The sequence below is a fragment of the Stegodyphus dumicola genome, chromosome 1 (genome assembly GCF_044657685.1).
Source record: "Stegodyphus dumicola isolate Sdum_Otavi_A_Nest chromosome 1, ASM4465768v1".
Classification (NCBI taxonomy): domain Eukaryota; kingdom Metazoa; phylum Arthropoda; class Arachnida; order Araneae; family Eresidae; genus Stegodyphus; species Stegodyphus dumicola.
Window position 1 is genome coordinate 240,338,800 of NC_140768.1, and position 20,612 is coordinate 240,359,411.

At 33.4% G+C, this 20,612-nt stretch overlaps 1 protein-coding gene across 3 annotated transcripts in view; it reads left to right on the forward strand.

Moving 5' to 3' along the window:
* Positions 1-3,811: 3,811 nt before the first annotated feature.
* Positions 3,812-20,612, forward strand: part of LOC118190739 (E3 ubiquitin-protein ligase Mdm2-like) — a 140,142-nt gene continuing 123,341 nt past the window's right edge. Inside the window, exons 1-2 of one of the 3 annotated variants that reach the window (XM_085826743.1) lie at positions 3,812-3,900; positions 7,310-7,364. In XM_085826743.1, coding sequence (XP_085682869.1) covers positions 7,320-7,364 — 45 coding nt within the window. In that variant the 5' untranslated portion in view covers positions 3,812-3,900; positions 7,310-7,319. The remainder of the gene's footprint in view (positions 3,901-7,309; positions 7,365-20,612) is intronic. The other 2 variants (XM_085826735.1, XM_085826738.1) reach the window with 2 other exon arrangements.

Here is a 20,612-nt window from a genome sequence, read left to right on the forward strand (position 1 = left end):
ATTTAAATAAATAAGAGCATAAATAAAACAATATATTTAACGCATAATATAAATAAATTATAAAACACGAATATGGATCAAATTGGAACAAAAAGCTGAGAAAGTTGCAGACGGGTGCAAAAAGCGTATGGGATTCGAACTAACGACCTCCAAAAGTAAACTTTATTACCGTCAGCTTTACCACTAAGCTAACATCACACAGAAGACGTATGAATATTTTTGCTTATATACATCATTAACTAAATCAATTCTTAAAACTAAATTTTTTGGTCCTATTTCAGTGTGCTATCGTCTGAAAAATTCACCAGAGTTTGTTCTTCAGCTTCTAGTACATTTTTTACAAAAACATTATCTTTTAAAGTGGCGTTCCGATTGAAGTTAAACGGGCTGCTAAAAATATATTTCATGTGCTTACAAATACATGTTGACCAAAAACATATTGTTACGAATTTGGTATTTAAAAAGCTAATGTTAGTTCAATTATAAATTAAATGGTTTTATTTCTCGAATAAAATGAATAAAATAAAGTGACGAATAAAATAAAGCTAAGCCGGAAAATTGAAAATACAAGAGCGCGTGCATTAAATAAATAAATATCTCTTTTTGATTTCGAGAAAGTACTGGAAAATTCTAGCGCGTGATTTTAAAATCTTATAAAAGGAGGAAAACATCTCAGTTTGTAGTAGTTGCTTAGTTTGTTGTTGTTTAGAAAACTGCTCTTGTTGATTGTAGCGAATTCGCGGATTAGCGTTCTTTAGCTGTTTTGAATTACGTTCTATTGTACATTTGAGTAGTTAAAAGATAACTACTGTGAGCTATTGTAATACTGCATGATAATTTGAGAAAATTTAAGCATTTTTGTTGGGGTAATAATAAATTGTTGTTCATTTTTCATCGGACTTGTGCATTCATTTCATAACGAACCCGTACGCACGCAACAATTTTTGGTGTCAGAAGTGGGATTTGAATGCCAATAACAAGAGGGATGGAAGAACAATTGAGACAGCTCATTACTGCTTTTGCTGCGTTCCAAGAAAAGATGGAAGCTGGCCAAACATCTCTTAAAGAAGAAATTAAAGAGAAAATGGATGCTGGTCAAAGGTCCGTTAAAGAAGAAATGAAATTGGGCCAGGAATTCCTCAAGGAAGAAATGAAAACGGCACAGGAACAAATGAAATTGGGCCAAGAATCCGTTAAGGAAGAGATGAAGACCATTCAAGCTGGTCAATTAACTTTTAAAGACGAAATAAAAGTTGTTAAGGAATCTGTTAAAGAAGAAATAAAAGCTGGACAAGTCAATATTGAAGAAAGTCAACACGAAATGAAAAGAGAAATTGCCTGCATAATAGAAACCAAATTCGATGCTGGCAGAATATGGAAAGGCAGAATAGATGTGGTTGAGAATAAAGTGGGACAAATTGAGGAAAATGTTTCTTCCGATAAAAAAGAAATAGAAGGAAGAGTATGTTCCGTTCAAAAACAAATCGAACAACAAATTGATGACCGGGTTTCTGCGGTTTCCAAAGAACTGGAAACTTTAAAGAAATTCGTAGCGACGGCTGGGAGCAAGAGTGATGATTTTAAATTCTTACCGATGCCTGCTCGTCCATCTCAGAAGCTCTTCGGTCGAGACCTTCGTCTGCCTTGTGACCGCTTGTTTGGTCGCCCTCTGGATGCTCCTTCATCGTCTGAGGAATATATTCAAGATCTCCAGGCCCGGTTTGAAGTGATGCACAACTTTGCACGAGAGCGAGTCAGCTTGGCGACGGAGAAGATGAAGACCCGATATGACACAAGAGCTACTGAACATGAATTTCACGAAGGAGACAAGGTGTGGTTGTGGAATCCGAATCGACGGAAAGGACTTTGTCCGAAATTACAGTCACCTTGGGATGGCCCGTACACAGTCCTAAACAGGCTGAATGACGTCGTGGTTCGGATTCGTAAATCTTCGAACTCTAAACCTAAAGTCGTTCATTATGACAGGTTAGCTCATTACTTTGGCCATAGTACATAATGTAAATAATTGTAAGTATCAGACCATGGTCCTTTTTGTTTTTAAATGTGTATTTGATTTGATTTGTATTTAGTATTTGATTTGCATTTAGTATCTGATTTGTATTTAGTATTTGTTTTGTATTTAGTATTTGTTTTGTATTTAGTATTTGATAGCATTTGATTTGTTTAAGTTAGTTATTGCACTTATTGTTCATGTTGTTTGATATTGTAATGTAATGTTTATGCCTCAGTTGCATTTATGCCACAGTTGCAAGTTTAGCTTCTTGTCCAGGGATTGTACTGCCCGGGACGTGCAGTCCTTGGGAAGGGGGCAGTGTTACGAATTTGGTATTTAAAAAGCTAATGTTAGTTCAATTATAAATTAAATGGTTTTATTTCTCGCGCAGTGCAGCGCGTGAAGAATATTAAAAGAAAGCTAAGCAGGAAAATTGAAAATACAAGAGCGCGTGCATTAAATAAATAAATATCTCTTTTTGATTTCGAGAAAGTACTGGAAAATTCTAGCGCGTGATTTTAAAATCTTATAAAAGGAGGAAAACATCTCAGTTTGTAGTAGTTGCTTAGTTTGTCGTTGTTTAGAAAACTGCTCTTGTTGATTGTAGCGAATTCGCGGATTAGCGTTCTTTAGCTGTTTTGAATTACGTTCTATTGTACATTTGAGTAGTTAAAAGATAACTACTGTGAGCTATTGTAATACTGCATGATAATTTGAGAAAATTTAAGCATTTTTGTTGGGATAATAATAAATTGTTGTTCATTTTTCATCGGACTTGTGCATTCATTTCATAACGAACCCGTACGCACGCAACAATATATTTATAAAGGGAAATACAAATTTAACATACTCTTTAATGCAGTGGAATATTTAAAAGGCTATCAAATTTAATTTATAATTAACGTTTTTAGTTTTTACCTGTTTCAAAAGAAAAAAATAACAAATCTTTTAATCATATCTAATTTGCTATAGCAGTTTGATATAGTCAGACATTCATTTTCATTAAAGGTAAATGAGTATGCAGAACTAGGAAATAATTGTCCGGATAAATTTTGCTATTTTATGGACTTGGAAATATAATTTTTGCCGCTGAATTTCTTGAATTTATCTGCGAACAAGTACTGTAGTTGCAGTTATCTTATTTTTCTTATCTTTTTTTTAATTAAATGCAGCTGATTGCTGTCTTTTTCAGCACGCAGATTTCTCGCTATAATGTTAATTCAGAAATAAGTATTTTTTAGCAAAACATTCTTTCCCTAAACGAGCTTTCATCGCTACTTCTGCTGCCGTAATTTTTGGTGACTGCACCTGATTGCTCCTTTTTTACCACGTGACCCCAACGCATCCGCATACATACGGATAGAAGCTGAACATTGTTGAACCAAGGCCTTGGTTGAACATTGTTGAACCAAAGCCTTGGTTGAACTCCATCCGTACGCCATCCGTCACCGCACATCGACCGGATTGCAGATGTCAATCAAAGTGAATTCGCTCGCTGATTGAATAAACGCATAGACACTGCAACGCATACGCAGCAGTGGAAACGGGTCTTTAGTGTATGAAGGTTTGGTTTTCGGACCGACGTTCTCCCCTGAACTGGAGGGAATGCGTCCTTGTGGTTTAACATGTAAATAACATTATATTTGAGTTGAAGCATAAGGCGCCAAACTAAATCTACTAAGAACATATAGTGAATATGAGTTTCAGAAAGCTGCGCCTCCTTTTACTTAAGGCGCCAAAGGGAAGCCAAGCTTCAAGAAGAAGAAGATTTCATAATATCTCCATTTTAATTCTGTCAGTTCGGAAGGTAATGGCAACGCTCTGAATTCATGCCTGAACTTGTCGTTAGAAGTTGAGTCGTATGTTATATATGTGTGTTTTAGCAAGTAAGTATTTTGTGCCCTTTAAAAAAAAACTGTGTTATTAATATTTAATATGAATGTTTTCTTTTCTTTCATCACGTTGTCTTTAATGATTAATATCTCAGAACTTTCATCTGCATTATTATTTTTCAAATCGTTATGTGTAAAATTTTAACTTCGGTTTTTAGAAAATGTGTTACTGTATTCTAAGCTTCTTATGTTTCTGAATTTTTTATGCGCAAGATTTTCTTAAGGATCGTATAATATTATATTTCAGCATGTATTTATTTTCAGCTGGATTTTTGAAAATTCGGAAGTTTTCATTATGGTAAAGGTATTTAATAAGTGTTTAATTTTTGTATGTTTCAATACTTTTTTAAAAAAACTGATAGAGGAAAAATTTAGAGAATGAGTTATAGAACATTTATTTATGCATTATAAAATAGCATTTTAGGAAAAGGCGAAAATGCAAAGAATGTCATTTCAGCGGGTAATATAACAGACACTAAGTTGTTTTGTAATATGCTGATCTGCTTGGTAATAAAGTTATATAAGAAATAGAAAATGGTTGATCTTTACAATATGGTAACTGGTAGTTTGGCGACATTTTGGAAGCGATAAAGGTTACTACCTGGGACTTTGGTAATAATGTGAGCAGTACTCAGTTCCGATTACGCATTATTTTGCGTGAGGGAAATGAGAGATCATGGGATATGTCATGTAATATTAATGTACGAATTACGGTTCTTTAATCGGAAAAGGGGGGAAATCGGGAAAAAATGTGGAAATTTTGTATTTAGCTTTATTCTGTGTTGTGTGAAACAGTGTTGTGTAATTTTTGGATCCCATGGCCTTAACTAAAGTGATTCGAAATGGGTATTTAGGCATTGTGATAAAGAGAAGTTTGCTTTTTATTTAGCGGAGGAAGTATGGAGGAAAAATTCGCAGAAAAAATCTTTCAATAATTTTATTGAATGAATTAGAAAAGTGTATCCACCACGTAATCAAGATTCTGAAGAAGATTAGGTAAGTTAGTATTTTTAATTATTTGAGGATATTATTTTTATGCATTGTTCTAAATGTAAGGTGGAAAGGAATTTGGTATTATTGGGAAAATTGTTATTAGCAATGATTTAGTTTAAAGTAATTAGGATTGTAAGGTAATTTTTATTAATTTAATGTATGTGCTCATTTATATTTTAAGTAGTGTTTTTGAATTTAATTATATTTTAATGAAATGATAGTTATTTTGTGAATTTTATGTTTGTAGGAATTTGGTATACGTTTAAGTTGAAATAAACGTGCATGGAAATAATTTAAATATTTGATACTAAGTATTTGTAATACTTGCGGTATGAATTCGTTGGTGACGTGTATAATGTAATAGATGATTTAGAAGTTTTTGGATATTTTATTTATTTTATATGTGGAAATGTTCATATTTGTAAAGGGTAAATACTTTTTCGCGATCAGGTAATTTCATATATATTCTTTTTACCGGGTTTAAAGATTGAGAAAATTGTCATGTATTTTCGTGAAATTTTTCTAATTTATGAGAAAAAAGCAGTGTACATGGATATAGTGAAGAGTGTGCGCAATGCCATATTTGTGCAATTCTGGGATGTTTTGTTAAGTAAAAATAAGTCGGCGTGTACATGGTTTATGTGTATGTGTTATTTTGAAAAACGCGCAAGGTGTATGGTATTGTGCACTTTTTCCCAATTTTGCAGTGAATACTTGTCATGATTAAGCAGTTTTGTTTGATAAAATTTCTAGCATAAGTGTAATTCGGCTAGTAGATTGTTGGAAGATGTGTTCAGTAGATAAGACGAAAAGAAACATGTCTTTACTTCGTGAAGACAAAATGGCGGCGGGGAAAAAAAATAGAGGGTTGCTGTAGGAGAGTTGGTTGCCAAATTTTCGCCAAAAAATCGCCAAGTTACCATAATGTAAAGATCAACCTAGAAAATTTTGCATTTATTTCTCTAAAAATCTGCACATTAAACTTTCTTCTGTTTTTCATAAAAAATATGTATACATATAATGATGTGTGCGGCTGTAACACACGGAAAAACAAGAAAAGATTATATATTATTCTTTAATTACTGATGATTTGAAGAAAAAGAAATATGCCAGTTTCAATTTTGCACAATCCTGATAAATTATGCATTTTGCCTAATTTGGAAGTTTACTACATTGATTTGTATAGAATTTCAGTAAGGTAACTTTTAGCCTTGTTTCTTTTGGAATTAAATGTTGTATTATCATGCCAGCCAATCTTTACATGATGCTGGTTCATATTAATATCACAAGAAATATTTTTCTAAAGTTATGATAAAACACATTTACACATTTCACAATGTGATTATAGAAATCATTGAGTGGTTATCATGATGATGCTTGAGCTAAGAGATATTGCTACTGACTCTTCCCAAGTTTTCATTAAGCCAAAGAAAATCTTACAAGTCATTACTCTGCAGTTACAGCATTAACAAATGCAATATTTTTGTGATGTAAATCACAAGTGATGCAAACCACTGAATTGATTCTTCTGAAGAAGTCAAATTAATCATTTGAAAGTGTCTTATAGAGCCATGAAAGATATAAAGAAAAAGGTGCATCAAAATAGATGCTACTGTGTTAAATCCCATTTTTAAAATGGTTTGCATTACTTTTCAGCTCTTCCTGCTTCTACATTTATTTCCAGTTTCAAAAATAGCAAAGATGAAGAAGGTATTGCTTGGTGCCATAGTTTTTTCAGTGAATGAAATGTTTTCTAAAAAATCGCCAAATTAATCTTATTTCAAAGTTCATCATGCCAAATATCATAAAAACACCCAATTTAGGTGATTGTTGTAAAACTTGGCTGGGGTTTAATCCTAGTATCTGGTGCACACGGGATTTGGCTACTTTTGACAACTTTATGATGAGCAGTAAAAACGCGACATATACGATGAGTAGTAAACAGGTCATTCAAAGAATATATATGGTTATACATAATATATACTATATATACACATATAGTGTATAGTATATATATAGACGTTCTTTTGATCATTTTTGGTGTTGGCGATAATTTTCAAAATCGCGCCAAGGCTGCACCGTATACTAGGATTTTACCCTTGGCTGGAATTGGCAAAGGTAGATTTAGACATATGTGGTGCACTAGGAAGAGGATGAATGGAATGTAGGGCATCTTAGCATTGGATGTTGGTTATAAGCCAGGATGACATAATTGAAAACTGCAGAAACTTACAGAACCTAAACCAGGGTTACATTTGTTAATGAAATGTGGAAAATTTTATGGAAATTAATTTTTTTTCTTCTCAAAATCCAGTTAATTTTCTTTATTTCAGATCATAAATTTGTGCTTCTGAGTGAGTGGTTTAGCAGTGTTGTGACATATTTGATTGCAATAATTTTGGCTTTTCAGGTATTAGTCAATGGAATCTAAGCCTAGCACTTCACAACTTTTACAGCAGAAAGTAGTGAGTAAAATTAATTGTATTTAAAATTTTCCTTGTGTATGATATTAACCCTCCAGATGGTCAAAGCTTTGGCCCTAAAGGCCATGAGTAAATGGTATTTTCTTCATCATAATTCCGTAATTACCCTTCACCTTCATTCATTAATTCTTTTCTTCCAATATTTATACTATCCGAATTATCTGGACATCATTCCAGATGCTTGTCAGTATATCGAAATGTACCATGACAAATATTTTTGAACACACACGTGTGTGTATATAGCTTGGCCATTTGGTGGATTAATAAATATTTATTAGATTTGATGTGACAGTTGTATAACATTATAGCTGAATTTTCAAGTATTTTAAAATAATTCTAATTTTTTTTTTTTTTTTTTTTTTTCTGTTTTTATTAAAAGTGTAATACATAATGTGACTTTGTTGGAATTTAGTGTATAATGTCAGTCACAGATCTCTCTTACCATTTATAACAAATATACAATGAATGCTTTACATTGACAAAATATTTTATGAGCTATAAATTTAGATTTTTTTATAAACTACTGTAATTGATGATAAAGTGCAAGTTCAGCTTATAAAATATATTTGTTGGATCTAGACTTTTCATTCATGATTGCATTAAAGTTATAATGTGCTGTATCATAAAAAAGTATATGAACTCGGAAGAAATCGAGCCACAATCATGAAACTCGGCAAGAATGTAGTATGGTAAAATATATGCAAATGATTTAAATTTCAATGCCAATGGGACAAAGGTAAGTACACTATGCATGTGAGATTTTAAAAGCATGATTGGTCATGCTGTAGGGCTATTCAAACAAGTCTATCGACTCGGGTGGACAGTATTGCAACTAGAGATATGCCTCTGAGATGTAACCAATGGTAGAACAATTGTCAGACTTTGAAAAGGGGCATATAGTAGATCCCGGAAAAGTAGGTTGGTTGAATAGGCGTATCGGCCGCCACCTCAGTCGGAGCGATAAGGTAGCTGTGTGGTGTTGCCAACGCTGAATCATGGACTGGGTCACCCAGGAACACAAATGAGCGTGAAGGTTGCGCAATCATGAGAGTGGCCATTTCCACACTAACAATGATGCTAGCATCAATTCGACGCCATTTACTACCTTTCAAGATTCCGGTGGTATCAAAGGAAACCATTCGGAGACAACTGGCCAATGCTGCTGATGTCCATTAAGATGCCTGCCATTGATTCCACATAGGGAATCAATTCCATAAGGAGTGTTGATTGGACTTTTGCCGAACTCAAGCAAACTGGAGTGAAGGCTAAAGGCATGTGATCTTCAGCAATGAATCTCAATTCGTCTCAGTGCTGATGATCAATGCACACACGTGTGGAAGCAGACAGTCCAGCAGTCCAATCCGACATTTGTTAAGTCGTATATGGCGATTACACAAGGAGTGACAGTGCGAGGGAGCAATTTGTTGGGACATCCGATCACCTTTAGTCGTCCTTCAAGGCACTATGATGGCTTGTACTTATGTGGACGACATTTTAACTCCGGTTGTACTGCTTATGCTATCAAGTCACCCAAGTGTCATTTATCAGGAAGACAACACTCATCCACATACTGCGTTACTCTCCCATCATCTTCAAGGATATGATGTACATCCGTGGCGTTCGAGTTTGCCAAACATCTTGCCAATATAGCACGTTTGGGTCATTCTTGGAAGGCAACTGCAGCTGTCCCGGAATGTTTTCGAATTAACTGCTGAGTAGCGAAAATTATTTCGTGATCTTCCACAAGGGGTCATAGATGACCTACTTGATTCGATGCCACACCGTGTTTTGGCTTGTATAGCTGTCTGAGGTGGCTATACTACTTATTGATTTTAACCTTTTTCATGTCATAAACTCTTAATAAAATGATCTTTTGTTCTCAATTTGTAATCATTTGTTTATCCCTTCATATGTCAAGTTTTGCAATAGTAATTGGTTTCCTTCTGGGTGCATATATTTTTTTGTGACAAGATGTATATATGTAGAATAGACGCTCATTAATTCAAATTCGTTTAATTTGAAATAATCTAAAGCCCACCCCCCTGGAAACTTCCTTTGAAATTAATGTTAAAAATCCCATTAATTTGAACTAAATGTTTATCACTTTGGCTAATTAAAACAAAAAATTTAACAAAGTATTAATTATTTTGTGTATATATTATATTATGTGTTTTATGCTACACATATGAACATTACTCTGTACAACTTAGCATTACCACTTGATAATGTAATTGAATATATAAAACATAATGGCTAATCTTTGGAATATGGTAATAGGTAGTTTGGCGACATTTTGGTAAGGCGATAAAGGTTACTAGCTAGGATTTTAGCAGTGTACATGGATAAAGTCAAGAGTATGCGCAATGCCATTTTTGTGCAATTCTGGGATTTTTTTTTTTTTTTTTTAAGTTAAAGTAGTTCGACATGTACATGGATACCGTGTATGTGCAATTCTTAAAAATGCGGCAAGCAGTGGGCGATTCTGCACTTTCTCCCAATTTCGAACCTAATCTTCGACATGATTAAGCACTTTTGTTCCATAAAAGTTCTAGCATAAGCATAATTCGGCTAGCAGATTGTTGGGAAAAAACTTTGAGTAAAACAAAAAACATGCGTTTACTTCCTGAAAACAAAATAGCATCAAAAAAAAAACTAGCAGTTTGCTGTAGCAGGGTTGGTCACCAAATTTTCGCCAAAAAGTTGCCAAGTTACCATAATCCAAAGATTAACCAACATAATTTTTTATTCAACAGGCTTAAATAAATAGCAAATTTAAACATTAACAAATTAATTACACAATGCAGAAACACACGATGGTTACTTTATGCTATACTCATAATATATGAATACAGATAACAAATTTGAGGATGCAATACATTTGATACTACTTTTGATTCAATAACATTGTGCTAAAAGCTTGTTGCAAAATTTTGATGGTTACTTTATGCTGTACTCGTAATATACAAAATACAAGTAACAAATTTGAGGATACAATACATTCGATACTACTTTTGATTCAATAACATTATGCTAAAAGCTTGTTGCAAAATTTTGCTGTACTCTGAAAATGTATCAAAAATAACTTGGTAATTAAACATTCTCCTGGTTATATTGCACATTAACAAATTGCTGTATATAAAACACTCAGTACACTATAATTTTTATAATACACATGACGAACAATGCACTGTATTGAAGACAGGTACACTGGTTATCATAAATTAAGTAAAAATCGCAAAAATAGCGATAACTCCTTCAAAAATAAGCCAAACTGTGTAAAATTTCAATGTGTTGCCAAGTAAGAGTAGCTGAGTAAAACTCCAGTATGCTAATTAGTGGTGCTGCACTCGGAATACGGCATCTGCGAGGAGCATTAAAGTCCATGTTTGAGAGCAAGCCCACATATTTCACTGTGATACTGACATCAGAAATCTGAGATAGCCAATTCGTAACAATGATCTCCAGGCATCATTTGTCTGCAGGACTACGACAGAAAGCCATTGGGAGACTAGAGGCAGGACAAACAGAAGTGGCCAGATGGCTAAATGTGAGTCCTTCTGTGGTTCATGGAATTTGGAGGCAATTTCAAATCAGATTCGGCACCTAGGAGGTTCAGCCAAGGACGGCCAACTGCTACAACGAGCGCCGATGACCGACATTTGACATTATGGGCACTCAGGAATAGAACCGCTACTCCGACTCTTCTTAGATCCTCCCTTGTTGCAGCCACCAGAAGGTTCGTGTCAACGTCAACTGTGCGTAGAAGGCTTCACGAAGGTAGTCTGTATGCGAGACAACCAGCCATTTGCATGCCACTCACGTCATGCTATAGGAGGGACCGTTTGCAGTAGGCATGACAACATGTCTACTGGACGCCTGATCAATGGAGGGCTGTTCTCTTTACGGATGAATCCAGATTTAGTCTAGAAAGCGGTAGTAGGCGTTATTTGATATGTAGAGAACCTGGAACCTGTTATCATCTGTCAAACATCCGTGAAAGAGATGTATACGGAAGAGGCAGTGTCTGTGTTTGGAGTGGCATCTCTTTGGTTGGACACACAGACCTACATGTTTTTCCAAGGGGAACTGTGAATGCTCTTGTTTATAGAGATGACATCCTTGATGCTTATGTGCGCCCATATGCCGGGGCAATATGTGATGCTTTCCTGTTACAGGACGACAAAGCAAGACCACACAGGGCTCACATCGTATATGATTATTTTCAACAGGAAACAAGTATGTGCATGGAGTGGCCAGCTCGATCCCCGGACTTGAATCCTATCGATTATGTTTGGGATGCTTTAGGGAGATGTTTAGCTGCTCTCAATCCACCCCCTTAGACTCTTGCTGCTCTTGCAACCGCTTTGCAAGAGCAATGGCTCTCGCTCCCTATGGAACTGATGGACCGCATAATTAAAAGCATCACACATCGCTGAATGTGCTGTATTGCTTCTAAAGGCGATTATATTCCATATTGAAGGTACTTTTACTATAGCAAACTGACATCTTCGATTTGTTCATTTTATACATGTGCTAATACTATACTACCATAATTGTCTGGTAATTTCTTTTTATGTTATTTGATACCTTACTATGTGTTGTATATTGTGGGTAAGTTTCATAAAATTCTACATGTAACTTTTTCAGTAATCATGATTTTTGGGATTTTTTCTTAATTTATGATAACCAGTGTATTTACGGAAAATCCCATTGACCGCAAGAGACGGCGTCAATCGCGCCAAACCAAAAAAGAAACCATTTACTAAATACAAGAAAAAAACATTCTATTCTTATTTTGCTTTCAAATTTAGGATATTATCATTTATTTATATTTAATTTTTCATCCATCTAAAATTTCCATTAATTTTTATTAAGGAGCTGTACTGTAAAAGCAATTATTTTCACAGGGTTTTAATTTTTTCTAGGCCGATTCCATAACTTTGGAAACAGCATGCTCTTCTGCAGTAGGCTGGCCCCAAATTTTAATCTTTTTTTTTTTTTTTTTCCCCCGAAAATGCGTGATAGAGGGGAAGGAAGGAGATTTTACTCAAGAATAATAACTAATGCATGTAATCAAGGTTACACCAAACCTAGTGTGTTTGAAGAAGACTTCCATTTTTGGTGAAAAATCGCGTAGTGTGGCGTCTTTTCTTTAATAGGCAAAAATGGTGAAGGGGTTTTTCCGTGAGTACCTGAAGACACATTTACAAAATTCATTGGCATACTTCGAGTATTACGTACACATGATGTTGAACACTGCTGTTGATTATACAAACATAGGCTCTTGTTAGCATAACTCTTATGTACAAAATAATTTTGGATACAAAAGCTTTAACAAACTGTCAAAAATACACATTACAAACAAATTACATAATGCAGAAACATACATTGATTGCTTAATGCTGTGATTATAATATATAAAGTGTGTAGTTTGGCTAAAGATTTTGCTTTCAATTCTGCATTGTATACATGAAACACAATACATTCTATACAGAGCAATTTTCATGATTGCTTTGCGCAATACCTTTCATCACATTGCTCTATATGCACTAGATATGTTACGCATTATACTTGATGCCATACACACTTATACTATTTACATTGCATGCTCTTGAGTATGTTAAATTGTTGGACTATAGTTACGGTTACTATAATCCATGCCACTCAAAGAATAGCTTTATGGGCACTTGCACATTATATGAGATACTGTACACATTGTGCTCTACAATATACTATTCCCAATATGGTCTACAATATTTTAATATGTAATGCCCACACACTTACGTTATTACACCCATGCATTAGTATACCATTTACATTTGTTTTCTCTGTTACCAGTCTAATGTTAATTTCCACAATGATTTAAGATGGACTTATTGCAGAAGTCGCAGAAAACCAGTTTCCATGAATGCTTTATATCTTTGTCAACTGATATCAATACTCCGTTATTGTGGACTACACAAATCCAGTCCTAATGCTGTTGAGCTTCCTGGGCTGCTTAATGAAAAAGCTTTTATAAAGAATGTTGGCGCCGGGAACCGCCATGTCTCTGTGAGAGGGCAAGACTTAACATAAGGTCTGGCAGCAGTGACACATTGCTTTCATAGAGCCAAGTTGGTTAATTAAGACTGAAGGATATAATTAATAAATTAAAACTGAACTTATATCTTGCATTTTTCTGAATGGCAGCAGTCTTACACGCTGAAGATAAAAATGTTTTATTTTGAAAACTCGCTTTCAAATCATAAAATTCATTAAAATTTTACAAAATATGAAATCAATAATAAAACAAATTCTAAATTTGGGCTTCCAGATGCCCATATTTGCAGCAGGATTACATCATTCAAAATTGGATGGCTCTAGGTATCGTTGTTTTATCACAATGCGAGAAAAATACATACATTCATGCAGATTTTTCATTATTTTATTTTTTAAATAGTACAGGCCGATAGTATTTGGTGGCAACAATTTGAAAAGTGAGCGAGCCATCCAAAGTGGCTGAACATTTATAGTAATATGCATTAAAATTCCCATTTCAAGACTAAAGTTATAGTTCCTCATTTCATCAGGAAAAATTTTCACACATAGCCTATTTACTCCACAGGATATAAATTAAACAATCAAGCAGATTTTGAAACACTATTTGTGATTTTTCTTCATTAAAAACAAGAAAAATAAAATTAAAGAAAAAGAAGCTTGGAAATTAGTGCATTGTTTTGTATATTAATTGTATTGCTATTTATATTGTTTTCAATTCATTAAAAAGACATTTTTAAGTTTCTCATAGGAAAACTATAAATTATTAATATGTGTTATTTTTCTGAACATATCGCTATGGTTAAAGAGTCATAGCGCTATGTATGGAATTGTTTCCTTTATGAATGTAAAAAGGTACAGATACAATTAACTTGTATTTGTCTATGTGTGTATATAGAGAGAGAGGGAGTAAAGAGAAAGCCCCCCCTTACTACAGAGAATGCTCATTAATTCAAACTAATCTAGAAATCCCCAAAAACTTGTATTGGAATTAATGTAAAAAATAATTCATTAATTCGAGCTAAATTTTTATCACTTTGGTTAATTCAAACTAACCTGCCACAATAACCTTACAGAACCAAATTCGAGCAGGTTGAATATGTGTTCTCGAGCACAACTGCGAAGCAACAACTAATAAATCAAATCATGCAGTCTTAAAACAAATTATCATAAGAGGCTCATACAGCAAATAATTTTTTCTTCAGATTGTGGTGTTAACTACGACATTACTCTGCTGGCAGCTGTAAATGATCTACATGCCCAATGGGATGCGGTTAAAGAAAGCATGATTAGTAATTGCTTTCATCATGCTATATATGCGCATGCTGAAGAGAATAATCATATTGAAGAACTGATGCAGGCTTTTCCAGAATTCAAAAAATTTAAATGGAATAACTTTAGTTTTTCTGATTATGTGTGGGTAGATGAAGACTTGAAAGTCTGTGGAAAACTGGGCAATGATGGCATAATAAAATCTATAAAATAATAAGAATCTTTTTTTATAAGAAAATAAAAAAAAGAAGAGACCATATCAGATTCAGAAGAAACTGCAAAGACTATTAAGCGTTCTAATGATCAAGCCATAATAGATTCTATATAAACATTGAAAGCATTTATTCAGCTTGAACCTTCCTCTGAAAATGAATTGAAATGTTTACTGCAAATCGAGAAACTGGCTGAAAAACCAAACTTCTAGTTTACAGTTTTCCCAAAATTGTAATTTGTATTTTTAATTAAATTTTACTTTCTGCTGCATATCTTCTCCTTCATTTTATGATTGAGGTAAGCCTTTATTGCTTTTTAATATGTTTAATTTTAGATACCATAGTACATTTTCTGGGCTTATACATACCAGGAGAATTTTTTTATTTAGTAATACATTTTAAAAATATATTTTCTCTTAATGTCGAATAATTCAAACTCTTTTCTGAGAACCTTGAGATCGAATTAATGATCGTCTAGTTTACACAGTCATATAAGTAGGTTTTTTTTCCCTTCCCCAGTATCTTTCACTTTCTAATGCATTTTGTTGTTATTGTCATGGTATATATTCATGTATTGCAATTAGTGAACTAATTATATTCAAATTATAAAATGGTTTCAAAAGAATATAGTAAAGTTAAATTAAATTTGAATAATTCTCTTGCGCCATTGCATAATTTAAAATTTAATTAACTTTAAATTTGCTTTTTACAAATAGAGAATGTTTGTTAAATTCAAATTATAAAATATATGTATTGGATTTATGTTTCCTGTTTATGATTTACACATAACCCATTATATGTGTTACCGCTAAAGTGTGAAAATCGGTTATCCTGCAGATTAAGTACGGTGACCCACTAAAGTGCGGAAAATTGTTTCAATTTTTAAATTACCTAGATAATCTACACATTACCTACTAGGCACTAGTAGTGAAAATAAGATCTATGCTGGAACAACATTTCTATATGCTTAAAACAGCTACAACTTACACTTTTAAATTGTTGATTAGGCAGGTTACTGCAAATCTAAATGTACCACTAATAGGTGTGCTTGTCGCAAAATCCCATTGCTATTTAATTTAAAGTTCCACCATTTTTTAGATTGCACTAATAAGTAACATAATTTTATCATATGTTTTGCAAATACATTTCCTTAATTGTAATAAAATTTTAAACTGTTTTATTCTTTGTATTATAGTTCTTTAATTTATCGATGATTAATTCTATCAACTTGATTTTTTAGGTATCGAAAAATAAATAATAATATGATAATTTAAGCATACAGAAATGTTGCTGTTGTTTTCACAATTCAGTTTAAAGAGCGCCTAGTAGGCAAGGTTTAAATTATCGAGAGGCTAGTAGGTAACATGCAAAGTGGAGGGAAAAGAAATGAGAGAAACAAACTTTTTGAACTTAAACGTTATGGAAACCGTTAATGTGTAATATGTAGGTAAAATGCGATTCCGCACTTTTAATCTGCAAATTAGCTATACAATGTGCGTATTGATTTCCAAATTTTAGCAGTGGCGTATGTATGTACACTGCTCAAAAAAAAAAAAATGGGACAGTCCTATATCTCCCGATCTACTGGGCCGATTGACAAAATTCAAATTGCGTTCTTCATGTCTCGAAAGCACGACTTAGGATATATATTAGATTTATATATAGCACTATTCTAACATAGGTATTTTGACACAAAATCGGACTTTTTCTGAAATAACATACCAATTTTTTTACATATTTCGATTCTACGACTCAAATTACACCTAAATATGAAATTTTGTAAAATTTGGAGCGAAATTTACGGAGAAATTCACAAATTTATCTTGGCACTTTTTTGTCAGTTTGCGCCAAGAATACTTTACTTAGCGAACTTCTTAATATATGGCAACCTAGTTTCCTTTTCCGTGAGAGGAAAAAAAGTCATCATCGTTCCTTTTTTCCAAATAATATTCTATATATTATTTTTAATTATAACTTATTATTTTAAGTAAATTTTTCTTTTTCGAATTTCATTTTAATTGTTTAAGTTGCACTTTTTTTTTCTCTTTTTCTTTTTCTTTTTTTTTTTTTTTCCCCTGAATAACTGTTTTAAAAATTTCTATTTACCTATTCGAACTGCATAAATAAAGGTGCAACCGTTTTTTTTTATTTTATTTTATTTTATTTTTTTTTTCAAATAGTTTTCTGTATGTATATTTTTCGTCATAGTTATTATTTTAGGTCATTTTTAAATTTTTATTCTTTTATTTTAATTGTTTGTGTTGCATTGTCTCTTCAGATAATTGTTTTAAAATTTTCTATTTATTCCTTCGAACTGAGCATTTTAAATATATTTATTAATACCAATTTTCCAGAATTTGATTTTATTTATTTGAACTGCGTTTCTTTCGGAAGAATACTTTGTAACCCAGACTACAATGCGTTTGAAAACTGCATACTATATTAAAAGAGAAAATACAGTAAAGCACAGTTTTACACACCTTTCAATGTTCCGTTCAGAAAACATATATATAAATAAGAGAGATGTATAACCGATATTTTAACTTAGGATGACTTGCATACACTGCTTTAAACAGTTTTATCATTGTGCCCATTGCTTTACACAATTTTATCCTACATTTGGTTTCTTAAAATGATATTCATATTTTAGTCAAATATTTTATTTTTGAAATCGCAAGAATCAAATATCATAAGATTGAAAAGCTTTAAATTTAAACAAATACGAATACTAAATTTTACGAAAAAATTTTCTTCTCTTTTTCTTTAAGCATTCTGAAAGTATATTGAAAAGTATCCAACTTTTCGAAACATTTTGGTATTTCTGACAATCATTTTAAATAAAGTTATCGCCTTCCATTTCATAAAGGCCCACAAACGGCCAAGCGGTAAAGTTGCTGAACATTGGTAGTTCACTCCGGGGTTCGAACCCCGGTAAACGGGCTGGTTGCATGGGCGTTTTCGTGGATTTTCTCATGTGTACCGCGTATGACAGCTGGTTTCCTTTAGAAAGTTCTTCACGAAGTATTTCGTCAGAGCCTTTATCAGTCTTTAGAGGCTAAACATTTTGAAGGTATGAGATGAAAGGAAAGACTGGTTTCATCAAAAGGTTTTGGTTTATTTTATTATGACAAAGCACACTACGGCTATCTGCCTAAGGGGAGGGATGCCTTCCTGGAGGACTTTCTAAGGGAAACTGACTTGCATACACGTTACACATGGGGAAAACCACGAAAACGCCAATGTAGCCAGCCGTTCGCGGGATTCGAACCTCAGACCGAACTACCACTGTTCAGCGACTTTACTGCTCGGCCGCTGTTTCATCAGGAAGGAGAAGAAAACATCTTTAAGTGACATCCACATACATCACTGGATAAACTCCTGATCATACTAAAGATCATGTTTCAAATAATTCGACTGAGGAAATCATGGGATTCACCATTTATGATACGAACGTAATTTACACAACCATATAGTTTAAAACCAGTCGCTCTTCACTTTAATCTGCAATGATATCGTTTTGTCTTTTCTGTTAACACAAGCTCAATTGATGGTATTTGCTGGTGTACACGTCCAAGTGTTTTCTCTTTGAACACCTAAATTCTTTGAAGTATCCTGAAAGTATATTCGAAAGCGTCCAACTTTTTGAACATCTTGGTACGTCTGACAGCCAATTTCCCTGCAAATTTTTGCTTACTTTTCTCCCTAATTTTCTTCTTTCCTTCTATAGTTATTTTCAGTGCTCACACAAGAAAATTAAGATTTTTCGATTGCTAGATATCCATACATTTTGCATTCTTGTCAATTTTTTAAAATATCAATTACATGAATTGCGTTTTAGCTGAAGACAACTTTTCATTTTCTAGTAATTTTAACTATAAATAAAGTTTAAAGCGAAGTCCAAAGGATAAATATTTTAATTAAAGGATTTTTGCTAAATGACAAAGAAATAAAACAGTCCAACAGGGTTTATTCTGTATCACCGAGTGACCCGATTCTTATATCGGCTGAAACAATCTAAATCATATTAGAGATCATGTTTTTTTATACGATCTATAACAGGAGAGAAAAATTAGCTTCTTAAAACATTCTTTCTAAGAGGATTAATGTCAAAGATTATATTTATATATATATTTTTTTAAAGCTAGGACTTCAACCAAATTGTCAAACTTTTAAAGTATAATTTACATGGTGGTTATAATTAAAGTTCCAATTTGAAATGGGCATAAAAGGAAAACTACCGGACCAAGTGTTATCAAACTTAGGAATCGTTAAAGGAGGTTATGGGAATTTATTTTCGGCAGAAAAAAAAAAAAGAGTTCAAAAACTCGCCATCAGCGGAAAAATGGCGCTGTATGCAATATTGTTAAATGAAATAAGACACGAAAAAATATGTTTAAAATGTGTTTAATATTTTTCGAAACGTGTTACAAAGCATGTTCAATGTAGCGTCCAGCATTTTCCGAAAGCAAGTTAAATCATGTTACTGCATTCTCAACAGCAGCTCTTAGCATATCAGGTTTGGTTTTGGTTTGGTTTATTAGATTACGGCAAAACACGAGGGCTATCTGCCTTGAGGGAGGGAGGACTTTTTAAGGGAAACAGGCTCGTATACACGTTACACATAGCATATCAGGAGGAATGTTATCAGTGTATCATATTTTTCATTTCTGCCAAATTGTTTAGATTATCACCATAAACAGTGCTTTTGAGATAACCTCATAGACGAAAGTCACAGAGGTTGAGGTCTGGTGGGAAGAGGGGAAGTGTTGACCTATAAGTTGTTCATTCGTGAAATGTTGCCTAAGTAACTATGCGACACTCTTGAGGTGGTGCCCAGCCCTGCATAAAAATCGTAGTATCTAAAATGCCACGTTACTGCAGTTCATGTATCACAAATCATTTTAATATTGGCTCTAAGTGAGCTGCAATCGCAGTAGTCCAGCTGTCGACTGCCCTTCAAAAAAAAAAAAATGGTTCAGTTATAAAACTAGCTGTCATTCAACAGTAAACGGTGTGAAATGACTGTTATGCATTCGAATGCAGTAGGAGAATGCAATGGAACTAGGTAGATAACATGAGGGATTTCTTTGGCCCAAATCGATTAAAAGCGTTTTGAATCAGTATCTTCATGTTTTAGTGCCGAATTCAGGCTTAAAAAATTACAAATTAGCTATCTGTAAGAAAACGATTTCCAGATTGTACGCACTTGTGAGAGTGATTTGCGATCTCACATTTTCTAATCGCTAATTCGTGGTTTTCACGGACGAAATTCTCACTTATTACAGGGATGGCGCACTCGACATTTATCGAATTTAACGTCTTTAAATGGTAATTTGCCTACTTCAAAGTTTCTTAAGGGTATACAACATATTAAACCCGTTTAACAAAAGGTTAAGTTAGATTCCGACCCATATTTCGTTTAACAATATTGCATACAGCGCCATTTCCCCCCTGGTGGTGAGGCTTCGAACTTCCTTTTTTTCACGGAAAATAAATTCCCATGACCTCCTTTACACAATTTCCAAGTTTGATAACATTTGATCCCGTAGTTTACCTTTTATTACCGTTTCAATGTGGAACTTTAATTATAACCACTCTGAATATTATTAAATTTTAATTTGAAGCTATGCGTTATATGTATACCATGCGTAAAATTTTCGCTTTTATGGAAAAATAAATCGAAGCAAATATACTTAGCATAATGGACCAA